General features: G+C 38.6%; 1 protein-coding gene across 6 annotated transcripts in view; it reads right to left on the minus strand.

The window, feature by feature from the left end:
* The window catches only part of NR3C1 (nuclear receptor subfamily 3 group C member 1), a 123,972-nt gene extending 105,241 nt beyond the window's left edge, over positions 1-18,731 (minus strand). For 2 of the 6 annotated variants that reach the window (XM_012460369.2, XM_021677437.2), the window contains exons 1-2: positions 17,346-17,550; positions 13,741-14,937 (exon numbers count right to left, since the gene is read on the minus strand). In XM_012460369.2, the coding sequence (XP_012315792.1) occupies positions 13,741-14,924 (1,184 nt within the window). In that variant the 5' untranslated portion in view covers positions 14,925-14,937; positions 17,346-17,550. 6 annotated transcript variants of the gene reach the window in all.
* Positions 18,732-23,384: the final 4,653 nt, after the last annotated feature.

Here is a 23,384-nt window from a genome sequence, read left to right on the forward strand (position 1 = left end):
GCAAAATGCTGCCAGTCTATTTGCTAAAGCAAAGCAAGAGTCACCTTTACTCCAGTTCCCAATAATTTCCTCATCTCCACCTGAGACCACCTCAGTCTGGACTTTATTGTCCATATCACTAACAGCATTTTGGTCCAAATCATTCAACTAGTCTCTAGGAAGTTCCAGACTTTTCCTCATCTTACTGTCTTCTTCTGAGTCCTCCAAACTGTTCCAACCTCTGCCCATTACCCAGTTACAAAGTCGCTTCCACATTTTCAGGTATCTTTATAGCAATTCCCCACTGTCCTGGTACCAATTTTCTGTATTAGTCCATTTTCACAATGCTACAAAGACCTACCTGAGACTGGATAACTCATGAAGAAAAGAGGTTCAATTGATTCATAGTTCCACAGGCTTAACAGGAAGCATAACTGAGAGGCCTCAGGAAGCTTACACTCACAGTGGAAGGTGAAGAAAAAACATTTTCACATGGCAGAGCAGGAGAGACAGTGAACAAAGAGAGGAGTCCCAAACATTTTGAAGCAACCAGATCTCATGAGCACTCACTCGCTATCATGAGAATAGCAAAGGAGAAGTATGCCTCCATGATTCAATCACCTTCCACCAGGCCCCTGCCCTGACATGTGGGTTTACAATTGGAGATGAAATTTGGGTGAGGACATAGAGCCAAACCACATAATCTATGTTTAGAAACAAAGTTGCTGTTTGTAAAGGATACATAGAAAAGGGTGTTTGTTAGAAACTTGTTTGTAGTGGCAAAAATCATGAAACCAACTGAATAGAATACTGTATAACTATTTAAAAGAATGGGATCCACATCTATTTATCTGGAAGGATGTTCAAGGGGTACTTGTTATGTGAGAAAAGCAAGCTGCAGACAAAGGGGTAAAGATAATCCCGTTCTTATTTAACGGCAAACCCAAAAAAATCTCCTATGTGTCTCTGTTTATGCTTATGTAATTACAGAGAAATGTGGAGGATATGGGGAGATAGGCAGGAAGAAAGAGAGAAGAAAGAAATAGGAAAGGAGAGGTGATGGAAATAAGTTTATTAACATTTTGGGGTATTATTTTACTGATAGAATGAACACATTATTCTTGAAGGGACGTTTACAAAACTAACAATACATTTTAAAAAGAGTCAACTCAAAGCCTATCCCTATAATGCTCACTTGAACTCAGATGTGCTTTCTTGGATAAGAGATTATGTATAACCCAAATCCTCCAAAGGTTATGGGAAGTTCATGTGGCTACTTGCCATCTATCATCTGGGTTGTATTACAAAGATGAAGAACCACTATGCTATAAGCAACAGAACCGCAGACGTTTTTTGATCAGGGGAATAATATTGAAAGCGCTGTTCTAGGAAGATTAATCCGGCAGTAGACTACAGAATGGATTAAGAAGGGAGAGGAGAAAACTAGAAAAACAATTAGGAGCCTACTGATAACAGTAATGAGTTTGAGCTAGGGTGTGGTCAGTTTCCTCCTGTTGTGCTGGCTTCTCAGGGGAACAGATACTTAATTCCCTTCTGGTTTCTAGCCTTTGTACCTTACATTTAACCAAGTCTCAGGGTCTTTGTGGTCTCAGAGGTATGTTTCTTATTATCTGCTTTAATATTGACATCTAAATTTCAAATGTAAGGCTTCTTTTTAAAAAACATTACAAACTAATCATTAGTTATATTGTGCCATTTAAGGTTTCCCCAATTTACCTGGCTTTGATTTTTGAGAATGTTTGCATGTTTTTAGGGTTGGTTTCAACAACAATAATCACTCATATATTTATGTTGTTTTATTCTCTTTCTTCTACCCTAGTTGATGTGACAGCATAAACTATCCTCTCCGTATCCCATTTTAAGACTGTTGTCTCCTAATTCTTCAGGTATTATCTTTTGTGGCTGCTCTCTCTGGTTCCCTTCCAAAGCCCTATCCTTGTGCCTCCCCTCTTTTTCCTTGAACACTAGAGCAGTTCATTATTAAATGACCTCGTCTGATTTTCCTGCTATATTAACACCTACTTACCTTGCATTTTCTCTTTTCTGCGACTGTCATTGTTATATTAGGTTGAACTTTCCTATAACTCTTAATGGAAGAGATAAACTTATCCTACCAACCTTCTGAATTGCTGCTATGTGCTATAGATGGAATAAATCAAATCTAAAATATAAATAAGCTGAAGAAAGAGTTTGAAAATTCAGGCAAAAATAAGACACCCCTTCTCTCTCCAAGTACACAGTGATTACACAACACACACTTACCTGAAAAATGAGGAAACCGATTTCTTGCCTGACCTTCTAGGTAAGTGAGTACAAGCATATACATTAGACTCAACTTCTTAAATAATCTCAATTCTTATAAAAGTAAAAAGCGTAAAGCTTTTGCTACAAAACTTTCTATGTTGAAAATTTACTACAAGTTACTGCCTTGAACAAGCTTTTACCAACCAAAAGAAAAAACCTTTAACCCTTCATTGACAAGCACTGGCTACTCTAACTGTTGAATGGTAAATAGACCAGAGTTATTCTAAGAAATTACGAAAAGCAATGCATTTCAAAGTCTTAGAGCAAATTTAGAGACTGACAACAATTGAAAATACATCTTCTTTATGTATACTTCTCTCTATATTCATGTACACTTATCAGTCTTAAGGCTTATTTCTATCTGAGGAAGATAACCTGGGCTATCATCCCTCTTAGTGATATCTATATTCATGTACACTTATTAGTCTTAAGGCTTATTTCTATCTGGGGAAGATAACCTGGGCTATCTTCCCTCTTAGTGATATCTATATTCATGTACACTTATTAGTCTTAAGGCTTATTTCTATCTGGGGAAGATAACCTGGGCTATCATCCCTCTTAGTGATATTCAGTATCTGCTGATATTTTCCTTTCTCTGGAAAGATTAGAAATATAATCCATTCCATCTTATTGGTTTATATGTCAAATTTTTTTATTCAGGTATTCAACATGTATTTGTAGAGATCTTACTATGTGCTAGACACTATTCTGGACACTGGAATACAGGAGTAAGCAAGGCAGACAGTATCACTGCTCTCAAGGAGCTTACATTGTAGCAGGTGGGCAGGTAAGACACAAACAATTAGATAGATGATGTCAAGAAAAAGGAAAGAATATGTGAAAGATGCTACTATTTCAGACAGAGCAGTTAGAGATCTCTCTTATAGAGCTGACATTTAAGCGAGAGAGTGAACCATGTGGGCATCTGGGGAAATAATATTTCAGGTAAAACTTCCTCAGATTTGAGCTCATACACTGGGTAGTTCAGAAAGAGGATTATTTCTCCTAGAGAATAAGGATATTCTTAAGTGACTAGAAGAAAAAAATATCTTATACCTAGGGTACATAAACTGAGGTGATGGTGAAAGTCATGTTTTCTCTTTGTCTTGTATCATGTAATATTTGATGACAATATGCACGCACATATTGCTTTCATCCATTAATGGCTGAAGTTTGCTGTTGGCTCATTCCTATCTACTTAGTCCTCATCTAGTCAACTAATTCTTTCCATCTTTTCCTTCTTTTGTTTCAGACTCCTTGTTGCCCCTTTTCTTATTCCAAATAGTTTAATCAATTTTTGTTTCCCATTCAACCATACCCTTCCCTCCATGAAGTTTCAGTTATGTCTTCCCAGGAAGGAGCTTGAGATCCTTCAAGCTCACATTTCAAAAAGCAAACTGAGGGAGGACAAGGCAGGGATGATGATCACCAGAGTGCTTTCCACACTGCTGGGGATTTTCATCTTCTTCATCTCTGCACGCCCAACGTCTAGCTTGATAAATGCTTGCTGCTGTCCATTGAAATTACAAGGGCCTTGAAGATCATCTAGTTAACGTCCCACTCTGCCCATCTCAAGAATTCTTGGCCTAGAACACATCTTTGTAGTTCTTTAGTTCTTCCACTTACAAACATAATAATGTAGCTAGGCTGCTTATTTATTTCCCAGTGTCCATACAGAAATACTGAGGCATACAAAAATCAAATTTAGTTGTGCATCAGAATTGAAGTTTAGAATTTTCACTTTCTTTCTTCATGGTTTTATAACTTGTCCTTCTGACTTCCTTATTTACTGTTTTCTTGTTTAAATATGTCTGTGGGACCCCCAAAGCACTGTACAGCTCTGGTAAATGTCATTATCAATTAAAACATCACTCATCCCTAAAATACTGAATTAGAAATTACTTCACCTGTTTTTCTTTCCTTCAAAAACATTTCTTCTTGATTATATTAAAAATGCAGTGCTCATCCATAGACTACACTAGCACCAGCCCATGATAGGTGTTTAGTGATGAGAAGCATTCGCTACCTAATAGAAAATCTACCAGCCTCCCAGCCAACAGAACAAAGTAGGAGGTTCAAGGTTAATAAAGCAGTGTAGAGAAAACCTGTTAGCAGTGAAGCATTACCTGCCATGCTAGGATGGCTTTTCATCCACCTTTCTTAGCACTGAAAACTTATAAATCATCTTTTGTGGGGAAAGAATAAATATCTGAGAAAACAGTTTGCTTTTAGTACAATCCTAAAAAAATCTAAAGTTCTTAAGCAGGCTGTTGTCACAAAGAAATTCTAACAATGTCAGCATTAACAGAATGATTACAAATTGTATTTCCTATTTTTGACACCACTACACGTGTCTTCATTTTTTCAAAGTCTAGAATCCATTTTAATCTAGCATTTTTTTGAAGAGTAAACATGACTAAATTTAGAAAATAGTAGTAACAAAATTCATTTAGTGTTTTAAATTACTGTCAGTAATAGCAAAGGTTTTTATTCAGGTTGTAAGGAATAAAAGTAGAAAATAAATGAATTTTATATTGTAGCTATAACTCAAACTATTTTAGTTGTTCTTGCTATACTGACAGTCAGATACTTAATTCCCTGATACACTAAGGGAAATGTGTATTAATGTGAAATTAAACTGTTTAGGAGATTGTTGTAGGAATTCACATGTTTACTTTATCTGCTATTGCCAAATCCCCTTCAAGTCCAAGCCAAAGGCAGACCTACCTTACTTAAACATAAAATAAATACTTATTAAAAAATCAGACTTAGAGGTAAGTAGTCTCTATTACTTCTTTACTATGCCAAGAAGAGGAATATATAAGCTGTTAGCATAAAGTTCCTTAACAACTTAAAGAAAACACAAATCAGAACTTAATCACTAAGTATCATCCATTTCAGAGTAGTCACCTTGGCAAGCTATGCACTTATTCCAAGCATATTCAAAACAGAATTAAACATTTTCTGTAGAGATCTCTATGTGGGCTCTTTTAAATACCCTTAAAGAAAATAAATGCTATCATTCGAGAGAGGATTAAATTTCTAAATACCTGGAAATAACTCAAATGATTTGGAGTCACACAAATAAGGCTTAAAACTAAATATTTTCTTTGAGCAAGAACAGCTGAGTGTTACTATAGCACAATGAGTCCAATTTTCTTTTATGGCTTACAAGGTGGTTCTGAAGGTAGTTTTAAAGAGGGACAACATACATAGCATCCCAAGGTGGAACATTTATTTTGGGTTTTCTGTTTTAAAAAAAATCAATCTATTTTAAAGTCATACACTTTATCCTTAATAAGCCCAGCTGAATTCCAGATGACAAATTTCACATAATGTTTTAATTAAGTTTAAGTTTCCATCTAAGAAAGCTGCTTACAAACTTAGGTTCTACATCAATATGCTTACCAATTGAAACTGCAATTTAATAATTCTATGCTTGCCTCTATTTTTGTAAGTTTGGTTTAATATATCAAATTTGTTTAACAAAAGTTTTTTTCAACCACTTGATCAATAAAGAAAAAAATAAATGCAGTCAAGTTTCACATTCCTCCCAAATTTATGCAGTTAGGATAAATTTTGGTATTTGATATACTCAACAGCTTTTTTCAGACAGCTTCAATAAATACAATAAATGTAAAAAAAAATTTAAACCTGATAATTTCCTTCCCATTTTCAGGCAAATTAAGGTTTCTAATGATAAAGAATCTTTGCATACTTGATTATATAAAAATCAGAACAGGAAATACCAGAAAGTGAATATTCTAACATTTAATAAAAATATAACAATGTGGTTGGAATTATCACTATGGCTATTAAATTTAGATGGTGTACTTAATATCCCTCCACAAAATCCACTGAAAAGTTGCTTAAAGAGCTTTCAAAAAATAATAAAACTGAAAAAGGATCAATATAAAGACAGTACCTTAGCACTTAAAGGCTTTAAAATACAGTAGTCTTTAATGAAACTGTGATCCCTGACTCTTCAGGGATTACACACAGCAGACCCTAAAAGATTCTTAGTGCTTGATTATAGGAAATACCGATACCACAGTCACAAACGTTATGTACTTAGCCAGTAAGAGTTACGCTAGTTTAAGCTAAGTGGACTTGGCAGAGCTTTAAAAATTCCACCTTGCATTTGTATAATGCTTTTTAATTTTCAAAGTAAACAAACATGCACAAATCCTGTCAGGTAAAAATGCTCTATTTTCCAGAAATTGAAATTGTGACAAAAAGCAGTAAGTGACTTTACAAATATATGCAGGAGAGCAGAGGCTTGATCCTTTATATTTTATTTAAAGATTCACTGTGACAAAAAATTATTAAAGATACATGAGGAACTTCTAACACATCCAATATTAAATATTTCCCTTCAGATAAGTATTAAGGTTTTGTGACTATTCTTTTCTCTTTTTAAATGCCTTTAGTTTTCCCATTTGTAAAATTAAGGTAAATAACAGCTGGCTTCTGTGCTACATGGATATTGACAGAATCAAGACTCAGTAGAAGTAATTAGAATAAAAATTGTCACAGAGTTGAGATTTAAATGAGATGAATGCATGCAAAGTGCTTAGCACAGTGCTGTCGTATAATTAGTGCTCAATCATTATTAGGGAAAAAACGATTAACAAAATGTATAGGAACGAATATAGACACTGTACATTAAAAAAATCTAAATGAGCCAAAAGTAACTCTTATAAAATATGTGGCTAGTCTGTATTATGTCAGTCAACTATTTATTTCAGATGTCTAGAAGAGACCCAGATAATTAGAGAAGCATACCGGGGAACTTAGATAACTAAGAATTGAGATACTCAAACTGGCAACACCACTAATGAAGTGTTCTGTGATCTTTACCTCAACACTTTCTATGGATCTCAATTCCTCATTTGAAAACTTTGGGGGTAGGATTAGGTGAGCTCTCAAGTCCTTTCAAGTTCTAATCTAAAAAACCGTACCCAACATATAAAACAAGCTCTGAGAACCAGAGAGCCCCACCTCTCAGGTGCTAGCAACAGCAATAGTCTATTTTGTATGTATCACCAACTACATAATTTTAAATCCTTGTCTTATAAAAATGCCAAATTTGTGTTTAATATTTGTCTTACACTTGATAATGTACAAAGAAAATGTCAAAGTACCAACTTTGTCATACCATTCCCTACCCCAATTACTTCCCTCATCGAATTGATCGGTTAAAAGCGTTGTGGAATTTTAGAAACATACACACAGGTGTTTTGAAAACAATTCAAACACAGTTGTAAAGAAAGTATTTTTGACTCCAAAGTACCTCGTTACCCAAAGCCATAGACTCTCCCTTAGCATTAGAACCTAGGTCTTTGGGTTTTCAGTTGAGTATTTTTCTTCTGTTTCTACTATTGAATAACTAAATCAAATTCTTTGGAAGGGATTTGAGGGTTAAAAAAAGGCAAAATTTGCAGTTTAAATAGTCTTAAAATTGAGGAAGCTCTTATCCTCAATCACAAAAGAAAACATTAAAACAGTAACAAAGTAAAAGTGTCAATAACAAACTGGTAGAGCTTCAGTGTTCAGCATGTGACAATCATAAGGTCGTAAGTCACAGCCTTGCCCCAACCAGCATGAAATAATAAATTATGTACTGAATTGTATAATTTCACAATAGCTTTCAAAATCTGGCTATCAAATATACTTTCATAATAGCCACGGCTAAATATTATTATGGACAATTATGAAATCAACTAGAATAAAGGCTAAATTTATTGTAAAAAGAAAGAGTACATTAACAGTTTTTGCAAAAAACTGTATGTCCTAAACATTTTATACTTATTGAACTCTCAAATTATTAGTTACAAAAAAAAAAAATTCAAGGCAAGATAATGTGTAAACATTTACAACTAATCATATCATTAAACCTTTTTTACCCACTGTATGTATTTTTGGTGCCCTATAGTGTGAATGAAAAATATTCTAAAACTTTCACTGAACTTGCTGCATTATAGACACTATTAATCTTGTTGAAACTTGCTAAAAAGAAAAAATATTTTAAAGCACTTAAAATTAATACCTGGGTTACTCTGAAAAAGTTTGTTTATGCATTCATCTCTATGGGGATGTCATTAATATTTAAATTGGTCCAGGGATAAAATTGAGGATAATACACTTTCATTCAAAATATTAAATTTAAGGAATGTATTGCAATATAGTTTAAGTGACTGTCTAGCACTTGCAGAAGCCCATAATTTATTCTGCATATGTATCATGAAAAATTAATTTCCTAGATATTCTAGCAGAAAAATACATAACCCATAGAAATATGTTATCAAAGAAATGGACTGCTCTCCAGTCAGTTGATAACGGCTGTAAAAAAAAAAAAAGGGGGGGGCACTATGAATATGAAATGGTTGTATCAATGTTAAGACATTAGGTCGACTGCATTCAAGTTGTTAGATTTTCATTTATTAAACAGCAGCTTAAATATAAATGGGACAAATATGAACTTAATCTTAGCTAAAATAATCTAAAAGTAAAATGTGCATTTTATCCTTCTTTGGTAACAAAGCATAAGAAACAACATACCTCAACAATTAGGATTATATTGCCATGATTAGTTTTAGATTTCTACCTCAAGTAAAAGAAACTAAATTGTAATCCTGATTGATGCATTTCATTGTACATATAGTCCTAAATTTCTCTCTTCTTAAATCTCTAATTCATGATAGTTGATCCAAACTTTTAGTTTTCAGAACTGATCTTGATGTTCCTAAATTTATCTGTATCATTCCACACCTCTGTTGCTCTTCCCTCTTTACTCTCCACCCTCAATTCACAAATTCCACTGGAAATTCTGTATTTAGAGACATTTAGGATGGTATTGAGGAATAAAGAAAACCACCTGTCAAAATTAGATGTTTGGGGGTTAAAACCACATCTACAACTCATTTTGAACTGTGATAAAATTGTATTTCTTTCTTAATATGTAAAATGAACAAAAATCACCATCACAAGTCACACCCTAATCTAGTTTAGCACAGAAATAATCACACATAATTCAAAACGGAAGGGAACACTTAGTAGACCTTTTCGTTTTTAAAATGGAAGTTCTCCATAGGAATATTTTATTTACTTGAAAAATACAAAACCCAAGTATTAATAGAATATGCCAGAAGAAAGTAAGAGCTCTCTGAAGCTGCAGAAATAAGGAGAACATGGGCTTTTAAAAATCCTCTGTAAAGGTCAATAAGTAATTGATTTTTTTACAGCTTAATTCAACAAAATATTTCTTGAAAACTCTTTATGCAATAGGATTCACCAATGTATATTTTCCATGACTCAGAAATATGAAAACAAGTGACCATTACTTTGGCAAATACCTGTAAATACTGCATTACACAATTACTCTTGATGAAAATACTACCAGGATGTCCTCAGAAGGGTAAATACTATTCAGCACAAACCTATTTTGCTTATTTAATTTGCTCACATCAGTAGTAGTACATAATGAGAACCCACAGCTAATTAAAATTAGGTATAATCTTTAAAGTAAAAAAGAATATGCTTTAAGAACTATGCCCCAGACCTAGTCTAAACTTAATGCAAATTAAGATTTCCTCAGCTATTTCAATCACCTGCAGGCCAGAGTGGACTAAGATTTATGTAACTAACCAATTAATGCAGATGTTCCGACTTTCACATTAGGCAGTCACATTAAAGTAAACCCTTTTGATCCAATCTTTCCTTCACTAAATCTCAAAAGGCCCCCAAAGTGATCTCTATCCACATATTCATTTCACTGTTAATACAATTTGCATTTAACCTACATTTATGCAAGGTATATAAGTCTTTCATAAAATGTGTAAATGTCCAATCATATAGCGAAAGTGGTCAGACTAAAACATCTGTAACACAAATACACAAAACCAAAATAGTATATGAATTATGCTACCAATTATAAAAATATAAGGGAAATAGCCATAGAAACATCATAAGAAGTAATTTCAATAAAACCTGACCACATGCTAGTCACATATTTCTGTATTAGTCATTCCACACTAAAATGACACACCTGAATACACAGTGTGCTTTAAAAGCTTTTCTTTTACTAATCATATAGCCATAACAAGTTACAGATTTAAAAAACAAGATTCTGATCATAAAGCTAAAAATAAATGAATATATATTTAAAAGTAAATTTCCTTTAACTTTCAAAAATCACTTTACGTAAATGAGTACCAGAAATATTAAGCTTAAAAAACATGGAAACACCCATTGCCAGAATCTTTGAAAAGAAAAGAAAAAAGGTAGGAAGAAAGTATACATGGTGGGGAGGGAGGAAGGTTAACTGTAGTCAAAACAAAATCTCTTCTCTTTATATTTCTTCTTCTTTTTCTGAGAAAACATTCAACATGATGTTAGTAGAATTTGCTTTACTCAACCTGTATTTGTACGGGTCTTCAATAACATTACTTTTATAAGATTAGATACAGATGTGATTATTGAGACGTTAAAATCTACATAAATTTTAGTAACTTCATTAACTGCCAATCAACAGAGCCCTACACTCTGCCTAAGACTGAATTTACAAGTTCATCCTGCATTTTCTACAGTAATCCCTCCTTTCAGGATATGAACAATTTTTTAACACTAAAATTTCAACATAATCCCAATAAAAGCTCTAACAACACCTAAAACTATTTCTGTTCTCTACCTCTGACATTAATGCTTAAGTGAAACAAGTCTGAAAATCATATAATGCAGAAATGTGCCTTTGTCAATAAGTTTATGCTAAACATACCGAATTTCAGTATTTTTAAAAGCACATTAAGTTAGAATGGCTAATTTGTTTTACTTAAAGAATGGATTTAAGAATCAATAAGATTTCTGTTTTGCTATAAATGAACTTAAAAAGAAAACGCTTTACTAAGCTTAATCATAATATTCATAATTTTACAATTTTATGTAATAACTCAATGTTGTGGTGGAAGGAAGGAATTGCCTCTTCCCACACCCAGAGAATAAAGTGAGGATTTTGAGAAAAACACTTTCAGGTGGCATTTTAAAAAGTCAAATTGCAGTTTATAATTTCTTTTTAATTTAAAAGGAATTCAAGTTATTAGTGGCATTTAATATTTTTCTACCTAAAGTCAGAAGGTCAGTATTCAAACAAGTTGTGGTCTCAATATGTTGATTATTTGCTAATCACTCAGGGTGACTGGTCATAGCAAATGTTTGGCTAGAGTCATGTAACATACAGAGAAGAGAAAGCAACCAATTTTAGTTTTATCAGGGCTGCTGTTTGGAAACAATAGACTAATTCAATGATGGTTTAAAAGAAACATTGTTTCAATTTATTTGGATGAAGCTTTGTTCTGGGTAATCACAGTTCCCAGTGCTAACTTAATGCCATAAGGTATAAAATTTTCAAATATTAACAAAATACCCTGTATAAAGTATTATACTTTATTTTAGGACACAGACTACTGATTATATCTCCCAATCACACATTGGCACAAAAATAATCATTTCATTCTATATTAAAGAACTTCTAAAGAGTTGCATCATCATTGCCTTGCCTACCTCTAAAAGGTTATGGGGCCCAAATTAAAAATATGTGAAGATGCTTTATGTCATAAAGTACTTTAAAAGTTAAGGCATTAAAATCACCTTTAATGATTTAAGAGTAACTACTTATACTCTATATCCCAGATTTTCTAGGGTTTAACAAAAGTTCACAGTAAATGGAAAATAAGTTTTGTCCCATGCCTTTTCTTTACAGTAAGGAAGATGAAAACAATGCCATGATGATTATCAGGGCAAAACGCATTAATAAGCTCCAAGAGTTTCCTAAGATGTTTTATTTTCCTTTGTATAACTATATGTTTTATGAATCAATTTAAGAGTTTCCTACAGATAGCTTAGTCAAATCAACTGTACTTTTTTAAAAAAACAAGCATGTGAATTTTATTGCCAAAAATTTGCAATTGAAAATTTTAAAACACAGCATGTCTTTTAGCATTTAAAACACAACAGCTTATGCAATAAGAAACATCTCAAATCTCCTTACTGAAAACATTTTATACCTTCAACTCACGTTGAAATAGTGTTCTTCTAAATAAAAGATGATAATTATTTAAACAATAGATTAGGAGGTAGTTTGCTTTAAGACACATAAGAATCTTTGATAACTAAGCCCTTTAGAAGAACAGTACGTAGCCTAAATCTAAGTCTAAATTATTTCCCTTACAAGAAAAGCTTCCTACGTAAAGAGGAAGAAAAGAGACATCCTCAAGGTTAGGATAGCTTTCATAGAAAAAGTATTTTTTAAAAGACTGAATAACTAATTAATGGGAATGATGAGTATCATTAACATTTAAGAAAAGACTTCAATGTTACATACAAACAAATCACTCTGCATCTTCTTTATTAAAAAAAAAACCCTGCTGATTAATCAATCTTGTGTCACTACAATCCACATTTTTATATTTTCCTTCACACCTAAAATGGATGTAAAACCTAGCATTTATCTGAATTGGGGATGAGGTTACAGGGTAGAGAATTTAACCCCTACCAACATGTATATCAACATTTAAAACTTTTTTCTGATAATTCCATTTTCTGACCTTTTTGAGGTCAGACAGAAATATCAGTATGCTTATAAATGAGTAAAAAGAAGAGAAAAATCAAATGATAGCTGAGAATTGAAGCTTAACAATTTTGGCCATCAGTTATCTACTTGAGAACTTGCAGGAACATTTGAAAGTAAAATTTTGTTTTGCACCGTGTTGGCACCAATTCCTCTCTTAAAGAGATTGATCGGCAGACATAACTTGTCTACTTTAGGTCAAGAACCCTGTGAGCAAGACCCGTGTCTAATACTATGGTCTGGTACACTGTTCACTGCATTGCTTTAGCAGTTTCAAAACTCAAATTCTTTAACAGAAGATTCAGTTTGAAGAATAGGGCTTTTTGTTAGTACTTCTGCTTTTAACCCTTTAATCTCAAGCTAACACTTAACAAATTTACAAATAAGGCAGCAAAACTTCTGATTATAGAATTAAGGATATCTTTTATTGTAATATAAGAACATATTCTAAAACAGCTGAATGAACATGCACAACACAGTATGATTTTACGAGACATTATACTCTCCTGAATTTGTGTAATTTTTCCTTAAGATACCTGTTAATGAGCAATATTTTAAAAATTTTAAATAAAATCCTCACCACTGGCCAATGGGATACTGAATACCACTATTTATGGAAAAAACCTGAAATGGTTACATACAGATAAGTCACTAGGTTGTTTGCCCTTCCTACTTTCAAAAGACCACTTAAACTTAATCATATAAAAAAGCACATGAATCTTTAGAGAACATATACAAATAAATGAAGATTTAAATCTATTAATCTATCTTAAATGTGCCATTCTTAAGAAACAGAAAAGCACTAATCTTACCTTGAATAGCCATTAGAAAAAACCGTTCGACCAGGGAAGTTCAGAGTCCCCAAGGAAGTCAAGTTGTCATCTCCAGATCCTTGGCACCTATTCCAATTTTCGGAACCAACGGGAATTGGTGGAATGACATTAAAAATAGGCTTCTGATCCTGCTGTTGAGAAAGGGATGCTGTATTCATGTCATAGTGGTACATCTGTCCTCCAGAGGTACTCACACCATGAATAGAAATGGCAGACATTTTATTACCAATTACATTTGCTCCAGGGAAGCTTGCCTGACAGTAAACTGTGCTCAGTTTCTCTTGCTTAATTACCCCAGGGGTGCAGAGTTCGATGAAATCTTCTTTTTCTGTTTTCACTTGGGGCAGTGTTACATTACTGGAGCTTGACAAAACCAGATCTCCATTATCCTTAATTTTAGGTTTAGTGTCCGGTAAAATGAGAGGCTTGCAGTCCTCATTCGAGTTTCCTTCCAAAAGGAATGAATCCTCTTCTCCCGCCAGAGGAGAAAGCAAACAGTTTTCATCTATCAACAGGTCTGATCTCCAAGGACTTTGATTCGTCTCTTTACCTGGGGATCCAGAAGAAAACTCCAAATCCTGCAAAATGTCAAAGGTGCTTTGGTCTGCGGTATACAATTTCACATTGCCACCGTTGGTGCCAGTCTGGCCCTTCAAATTTTGCTGTTCTGAAGATACATCAGAGTGAGTTTTTGGAAACTCCTTCTCTTTGGGGGCAGCAGACACGGAAGAGGATGCTGAACTCTGGGGGTTCTCTGGAACACTGGTCGACCTATTGAGGTTTGCAATGCTTTCTTCCAGAAGCTGTAAGTCTGTTTCCCCTGAGGAGAGGCTGATTTGGCCCTGCTGTGGGAATCCCAGGTCATTTCCCATTACTTTTGTTTCTGTTTCTCCCATATACAGTCCCATTGAGAGTGAAACTGCTTTGGACAGATCTGGCTGCTGCGCATTGCTTACTGAGCCTTTCGGAAAATCAACCAAAAGTCTTTGCTGCTTGGAGTCTGACTGAGATGCAGCAGCCAGTGAGGTTGAAGATACAGAAACCTTCAGAGTAGCTCCTCCCCTTAGGATTTTACTGAAGTCCATCACATTTCCCCTCTCCTGAGTAAGCACACTACTCGGATTTTCTTCTTTACCAGGAGTTAATGATTCTTTGGAGTCCATTAGTGAATATCAACTACATAAAAAAAAAGAAAGAAAAAGACAGGAAAACATCATAAGCTCTAAAGTCACATTATCTTCCTGATCCGATTAGTAAGAGACAGCCTGTTAAATGAACCTTTTAGTTAACTCGGAATCAAATTCTTTGTTACTAGAAGAGTAGTTTCTATCTTCCAGAATAAAAAGCCATCTCCCCTGCTCCCATTCAGCGTGCCGCATTTAAAAGTACAATGCAGTCCATTTGCACAGCTGAGGGCAAAACTGTATTGAACTAAGCTTGGCTATTCATCCTGCCACTCACCGAACGTGTAACTTTGTTAATCACATACATTATAATTCATTACATCTGATTATTCTAAAGGTTCAAGTTGATGTCAAAGTATTTAATTTCAAAAAAAAAGAAGTGTGATCATTAAAATTCCTACCTCTTTTCAATCGAGGCTGTTTGCTTTTCTGAGAACCAATACATATAACATTTGATAAATACTATGCTAGAATTCTCAATCCCTAATTACTTCCAAATTTCCCTCCTACCAGCTAGTCACACATCCAACCCTTTGAGTACAAACCAACTGGTGAACCATGCACATTTTCTTTGAAAAATAAACAATGCTGATCTGCTTATCTTCCAACAAGCTGGGAAAACGCTCTTTTTTTAAAACCCATACTTCTGACTGGATGTGCCTACCTCCAAATTTCGGGTATATGAAATGAGATACACTTCATATAGGCCAACTAAAATTTAGATTTTAAAGAGCAGAAGAGAAGGTGTAGTAGCTTCTCACTACATTGTTTGTTAGCTTACTTAAATAACTTAAATATAGCTGACCTTTATCATAACTCACAATAACATCTAAATTAAGCTACATTTACTTAAATTGCTTAAGACCCTCAATGTGAAATGCTATTGTATCTCTAAGTCCTTTACTTTCCAAACAAATATTGAGGTACTGAAAAATGGAAAAACACAGAACCGTAAAATCACATTCATATAAATTCAGGTACAACGGTATCCAGTAAAATGTTCAAAATAATTTTCTGTCTTCATCTATCCAAACCTTCACCTATGCCAAATCTCAGTCTATTCGCAAGAGAATAAGATTGTTACTATATTGGTAATCAGGGTGTTTTACGAGATGGGGTAAGACTGAGAAACACATTCGGGACACTATAGTCAACTCCCGTCCAATAAAAGGAAATTCTTTCTATACGATGACGTTAGGCAGCAGGTCACTGGCCCTCACTGAAAAGTGAGATGATGAAGGTAGAAAGAGGGGTGTGGACTTGCCTCTACAAATCTTGAGGGCAAACTGCTTATCTCCCCACCCCTCTGCTCTGTTTGTCTGATAACGATCTCTAAACACGAGGTATCAAATGGAGCCCAATGTATTTCCACGCCGCTTTCTTGACAGCTGCCTTCAAACCCGAAACCAAAACAATACTTACTAAACGAAAACGCTCCCTCAAGCGACGTTATCCCCCAGTTTAAGTTGCAAATAACCCTGCCACATTAATCGGCCCTAATGAACCATGCCAAAGGGTCTTAAGTGGTATTACAAGGTTGCAGTTACCAAGTCTGCAACCCCAAACGTCAAACTAGCACTTGTCAAAAATCGCAGCACAAAACTATTATGGTTAGAGAGGGTCTTTTTCTAAAAGGGGCCACTTAAAAACCTCAACAGCGAATTGACAACAAATGTTAAAGAACGAGCCCTCCCGGGGCTGGGGGCGGAGGCGGAGGGGAAGGTAGAAAAAAAGTGAGAGGTTAAAAGAGAAATAAATATGCCCAGACCTGTTGAGTTCTCTCTCCGACACGCCCACTTCTACCAGATAACGCCAGCCAGCCCCGGCCAGAGTCTCCAAGTTGCAGGCTGTCAGCCCCCCGCGTGTGCACCCTCAAGCGCCCCGAAAGCCCTCCCCAAGTCAGGCGCGCCCGGGCCTCCCCGGAGCCGGGGCTCGCGCTCGAGCGCGCCGGGGTGGAGTGCAAATATTCGGGCCAGTAAAATTCAGACGCGGCTTAGCGTTCACCACGAAAACGGGTGTCGGGCGGCCCCCTTGGAGGGAAAAAGGGGTTTTGCGGGGAGAAAAGAGGCCAGGATTCCCGCCGGGGAACGGGAGGCTGGAAACACCCAGCAGTTCGCAGTTCGACAACGCTCCGCTAGCCGTCCCAGCTCAGGTTCCTCCCCCTCGGCCCGGCTGGGGGACGGCGGCGGAGGGAGAGGAAGAGGCCAGTGCTGTCACCCGCGCGCTGCCCTTTCGTCACCGTCGCACGGCCCTCGCCAGCCCCCCACCCCCACTCCCCGAGGCTAATAAAAGTTTGCAGGTTCCCGCGGCGGCCCCCGAGTCGTCTCTGGTCCCTCGGCACCTCGGGGGAGCAAGCGCCAGCCCACCCCGGCCCCCTCCCCTCTCCGCCTCGCCTCTTACCTCTGGCAAAGGCGCCGCTCGCCCGCCACTGTACGCAGCTCCCGCCGCAGCCGAGATAAACAACTTAGCGTGTGAACGCAGGAGGAGCAGGAGGGAAATTTTTTTTTCTCTAAAAAAAAGGAAGTAAACAGCCGCCCCCTTCTCCATCGGTGGGGGGGAAGAGCCCCTATTTAAGAAAGTCTCCCATTGCCCAGCTGACAAGCCAGCCCTCCGCCCCGCGCCGGGCTCCGCGGATCCCGGCTTCCGGGCGTGCGTGCCCCGTCCCGGCGCCCAGCTGCTTCGGCCGCTCCGGCTGCGGCGTCTTTTTCCACCCACTGAATCTGTCCCCGACGGGCGGGCGGTGACTCGGGCTCCAGTCACAGACACGAGCTCGCAAAATGGAGGAGGCGGCGGCGGCGGAGGGGAGGGAGCGCGGACACGCGAAAGGGCCGCCTGGCCTGGGCGAGCGAGCGGGACCGAGCGGGGAACGGGTGGAGGCGGCGCCACGGCGCGCACACACTCGCACACACGCGCTCCCACTCCGCCCCCGGCCGCTCCCCGCCCGAGGGGCCGCACGGCGGCCGCGGGGAACGGTGCAACCTGTTGGCGACGCTTGGCAACTGCAGGGGCGCCCGCGCCCCCGCCCCCACGCCCTCTGCGAGGCCACCCCGGCCCCGACGGCGCCTGCACGCCCGCGGCCCCCGGCATGGCCGCCCCCACCCCCAACTCCCCAAGAAAAAGACAGGGAGGCGGTGGCGGGGGCCAACCTGGTCTCTCTGGGGTGGCGTTAGGAGGGCCACTGAGTTTCTCCAGTTTCTCTTCTCGCTAACTCCCTCCCGCCCCCGCCCAGCTCCGCGGCTCCGGACCCACTCGGGAACTTGCTGTCCCTCGGCGGCAAGCGCTGCCAGCGCCCCTGCGGGTGACAGCGGGCGAGCCAGAGGAGCCGGGGCACCGCCCGCGGCAGAGCTGCGCGAGTGGCCCGCGCCCCCGCCCCCGGGCCGAGTTGCGTGAAGTGTGTCACTTCGAAAGGGACTACGGGTTTGCACCGAAAGGGTGCCGCAGCGTCTCGGCAGCGCTCGGGGCCGGGCGGCCAGACACGCCCTCTGGGGAGGCTTAAAGGAGGGGACGGGAGAGCGGGGGTCGGCGCATACGTACTCTGCGCCCGGCGGGAGTCGCGTGCAGGCAGGTCCCCCACCCCCGCATCGTCTGGGCGGCCGGGTCTTCAGCCGCTGCCACAGCGCTCTCGCACTGGGAGAGAAGTTGCAAAGCAGAACCCACCCTCCCCCGCGCCCCGACCGTCCCCCACCCTCTTCCCCGAGTCTGCGAGGCGGCGGCGGCAGAAGGAGGCGCCGCCTGCCAAGTTCAACCCCCACCCCTCCCGCCCAGTGCGCTCACACTCGAAGGAAGTTGCTCGCCAAATGCAAAACCTCCGGCAGGCTGGATTTCTTTGCACTTTTTAAAAAATCATGATTAAGGAAAGCAGGGGGTGGGAGGCCCAAAAGCAAGTTGCCGGCGAAATAGTAAGTTGCTGGCGAAGTATGATACCCCCCCTTCCCAAACTCCTGACCTCTCCTTCCACCCCGGCCACGGCCCGCGTCCAAGTTCTCGGTGCAGGCCCCACCCCCGAATCTTGACATTTGCTGCCCTCGACTCATGCGTTGCTCTCCCTATTGCGTTCATGGGACCCCTAACCCTACAAATAAAACAAAACACACGCAGCTTTAAAATGCCAGCGTTCAACTCCCTACAGCTGTTCCTGTTACGAGCTTCCCCCTCAGGCCGAGGGGAAGGAAACACGTGTCCCGTCCCGAGAGAGGAGAGGGCCGTGGGGCGACGGGTGCCCTAGCGGGAAGCCCCCGCCCCAGCTCCCTTCCCCAGCTCGCCGCATCGGGAAGGCTTGGGTGATGTCAGGACCGAGCCTCCTACCTTCTGCGGCACAGATTATGATTTTTGTGACTCGGGGAAAGGTTGTGCTGTGTGGCTTTAGGGTTTGGGGAGGTAACTTTTGCGCCCCCACAGGTGACAGCGCTTGCCAGCTCCTGACAGGGGCGGGGGCTGCCGTAGCTCCACCTAGTCCTGCTCCGGCGCTTGGCCGCAGCCACTCTCTCTCCTCCCGCCGCGCTCAGACTGACGGCGGCCGCCTCTGCTCTGACATCTTTTAGACGATTGGGGAAGCGCGTCCCGGAAGCCGCTCACCGCCATCTTGGTAGGGGACAGTGACGCCAGCCCGGCCCTGCTGCCACCATCTTGGCAAAGGTTCGCTATCGCGGGTAGCTTAAGCCATCTTTCCTCGATTGTGAAGGATAAACGGTGCCCCGTGCGTTGTCTGGTGTGAAAGGAAAGGAGTGAGTCTCCAGCAAGTCTCTTATCCAGAGACGATCTATGGGGGCCGCCTCTAGAGGATTCTGGAGCCGCCATCTTGGCAAAGGAAAAGATACTTGCCACCTCTGAAAAGAAGAGGGAACCAACCCTATGCCAGCCTAGAACCCTCAGCCAGAAGAATTTTTATGAAGTGCTCTGAGCAACTCCATGTTAACAAAACCCCTTTCTGGACCCAAAATGCAGACTCTGTTTCTCCTGTCCCTTGGCACAAGTCAAGCAGGGAGGCCCTTGCTTTGGATGCTCATAGTGGACACGGTGAGGCTCTGAGAACGCTACTTGACCTAGTTGCCCGTTTTTCCAACTTCTGAATCTCAAGCACTAGAATGAGATGTCTTTCGTTAATTTGGCCCTTAAACTACCAAAAGTTTCGTGGGAAACAAAACAAGACCCAACCCTACAATAATGTTTTACACATTTTAAAAGTGAGTTAAATAGCCCATGCTAATAATTATCCTTGTACATCTGCTTAAAATAACTAAGAATTCTGTTTTTAGATATACATATATGTATACATATGCATATACTAATCAAGGGGACAATACAGTTGTCTAACACTGTATGGGAGAACACATCTCCCATGCCATAAGCCTGTTTTACCGGTGGATCTCTGCTCTAAGAATCCACCTCATCGCTCACACATGTTCAAATTCTAAGTGGTAGGTACTTTTTGCTTAATTTATGATTTCACAAAAGTTCCCAATTATTCTCCCTACCCATTTTTTTCTGCATTCTTAATAGAGAAGAATACTCACATAATTTTAAATATGCCATTGAAAACACTTAATTGAGCAAAAAGAAATAAAATAAACTTTTCCTAATTTCTCTCTTCAGTGATCTAAATGTGCCTGTTAATTTTTTAACATGATAGCAAAAAAATTCTCATTCTTTAGTCTTTCACATCCATTTGGAAGCATGCATAAACTATAAATCCTTCTTTTTCAGAGTAATACAAACAGTTATGATTTGTGGCTAACATTGATTCCCCACTCTTCTGCTGCCCACTTGCGCTAACAACAGTTGAATAAGTGTTGTTATTCAATTTTTCAATATGAGGACAACATGCTAAGTTCACAGGGATCCTAAGCATTAAGAGAGGTATTAGACAATATTAAAGTGGTTTTTCCTCACTGATCTCAATCATTCACATGAAGTAGTATATCAATTCCTTGATAGACTTAAAATAAGTGCTTACAGAATTTAATTCAAGAGATGAACTCCAGTGTACCAGAAAGGACATGAGATTTAGCATTATAATAATAACACAATTCTAATGAAAGTCAACATTTACTGAGCATCTGCTGTCTGACAGGCACTACTGAAAGTGTTTTATGCACAATATCTTAAGTCCTTAGGTATGACATTAACTAATTTATAACCCTGGGAACTTATAATTACTACAAGAAATAGGATGAATCTTCATCTGAGTGGAATGTATTTGATTGTCTTAGAAGCAGAGATGGGAATGAAGGTGATGTATTCAGTCCATCAAGGCAAGGACCTGATCTGTCTTGTTCATATCTTTATGTCCCTCTCCTAGAACAGAGCCCACTACATAGTAGGCACTTAGCAAATACATTACAGGGTTATAGTAACATTGAGTCAACCAGTTAACTAGATGTAAAATCACTTTTACTGGCTTATTGTGGTGGCCACATGGGTTAATAAAAAGTGTATAGATAATATTCAAGATCCTTATTTTTATTGTTTTGTGTTTAAACATCCGAGGGCTCCCTCAACTTACAGAAATAAAAAATAAACTAGATTAGATTCATGATTGTATGTTCTTACAGTATTCTGTATCCTTTGGTAGCACGTTACAATGATAGTTCGTTATTTGTGCCCTCAGTTGTTATTTCTTTGTATCACCCACCAGAACATAAGCTCTACAAAGGCAAGGACTGTGTGTTTATTCAGCCCTATATCACTAGTGCATAGTTGGTGCTCAGTGGGTTTTGGTTATATGAATGAATGAATGACAATATATGGTCTTAGAGACTATGTCCTATGACCAACAAAACCTTAAGCCTAATAACCAAACCACCTGATACATTGATATCAGAAACTGGTATATTACCCAAGTGAGGTCTCCCATTTTCTTTGTGTTTTATCATCTCCATTCCCACTGAAATAATCCAAGCTGTGCTGCCAGATTACCCCTCCAAAACATCAAGTAAATCATGCCCTGATCCTCAAGTGTTTATAATAACTCTTGATTCCAGTACTACACAGATCCCAACTTCCAGTATGGTATTTAAGATCATCACCTTTTACCTGCTCCTCTGTAGAAAGTGAGGCCTTCTAGTGGATATGATTGAACTGGAGTTTATTTAAAAATTAGTTAAAGCAAGGGAATCATTTTAAGAAAGATAACTTGTAAACTTTAAATTTTTGAAACCTAAAACCTGTGATTGAACATTTATTTCCTAATATTTTGATGAAGGTCTAAAGCTTTTATGAGCCCGCTGACTGGACTTCCATGTCTTCTTTAGTGTGTGTATAAACTATACCTATAATGCATTGGTATAGTGTAGCAGTTAAAAGCCAGATGATAAAAGCCAGATAGAGTCTCTACCACTAAAAGGAACGTAACCTTTAGCAGGCTGACTCTCTGTGCTTGTTTCCATCATCTGTAAAATGGGGATAATGATAGTACTAACTTATTATAAAGATTAAACAAGTTTGATATATGTGAAGTGCTTAGAGTAATTCCCAGGTCATAGGAAGTATTTGCTCATCATTAGCAATCATTATTCATCTGTAGAATTACCATTTTCCCCAGTTTTTAACAAAGTAGACAAGAAATTAAAGATACACATTCAATATCCATGACCCAAAATGCTTAATATCAAAAGTGTTTTAGATTTTGGAGTTTTTCTGATTTTGGAATATTTGCATATATATAATAAGATATCTTGGCGATGGAACCCAAGTCTAACAGGAAATTCATTTTGTTTCATATACACCTTATAGCCTGAAGGTAATTTTATACACTATTTAAAATAGTCTGGGGCATGAAGCAAAGTTTGTGGTAAGTACTTATGTGTGGGATTTTCCATTTGTGGTATCATAACAATGCTCAAAAAGTTTGGGATTTTGGAGCACTTCAAAATTCAGATTATCAAGTTAGGAATGTTCAACATGTACTTTTAGAATAATTTTAGAGCAGATTTCTAGATTTTTATGATTTCTCGCTCCTGCCCCCACCCCAGTATTTTAAAATTGTCTTACATCCATCTTCCTCAACTGCAATTGTAAGTCAAGGAAGGCTATATGGCATCTTTCTATTTAGATTTTATAGAACAATTTTTTATATTCATATTTCATCCTTTTACTTAATATTTAATCAAATATACTTAATATATTTAATCAAATGTACTTACTTAAGTACAGTAAGAAGCAACAAATGGCATAAACATGTTTGGGAAGCAAAAGCACCAGGAACTGTTGGTAGCTCAACTGGTGGGATCAGAATTGTGTGAAGTATAGAGGGACCATGGTTCCAGTGTTCAGCACACCCTGGGCATCAATCCATTGCTTTCCAGGGAGACCGGAGAAATGGGTCAGTTGAGATCAATGTATTGAGAAGGTTCTGTTAAGAAATTCAGTTAAAGAAAGACACACCATATTCATTCCCACATTTTCTGTTGCTTATCACATATATTTCCTCTTACATAAACA

This window comes from Aotus nancymaae, unplaced genomic scaffold, assembly GCF_030222135.1.
Source record: "Aotus nancymaae isolate 86718 unplaced genomic scaffold, 86718_ANA_hifiasm-v0.15.2.pri h1tg000064l_1, whole genome shotgun sequence".
Taxonomy (NCBI): Eukaryota; Metazoa; Chordata; class Mammalia; order Primates; family Aotidae; genus Aotus; species Aotus nancymaae.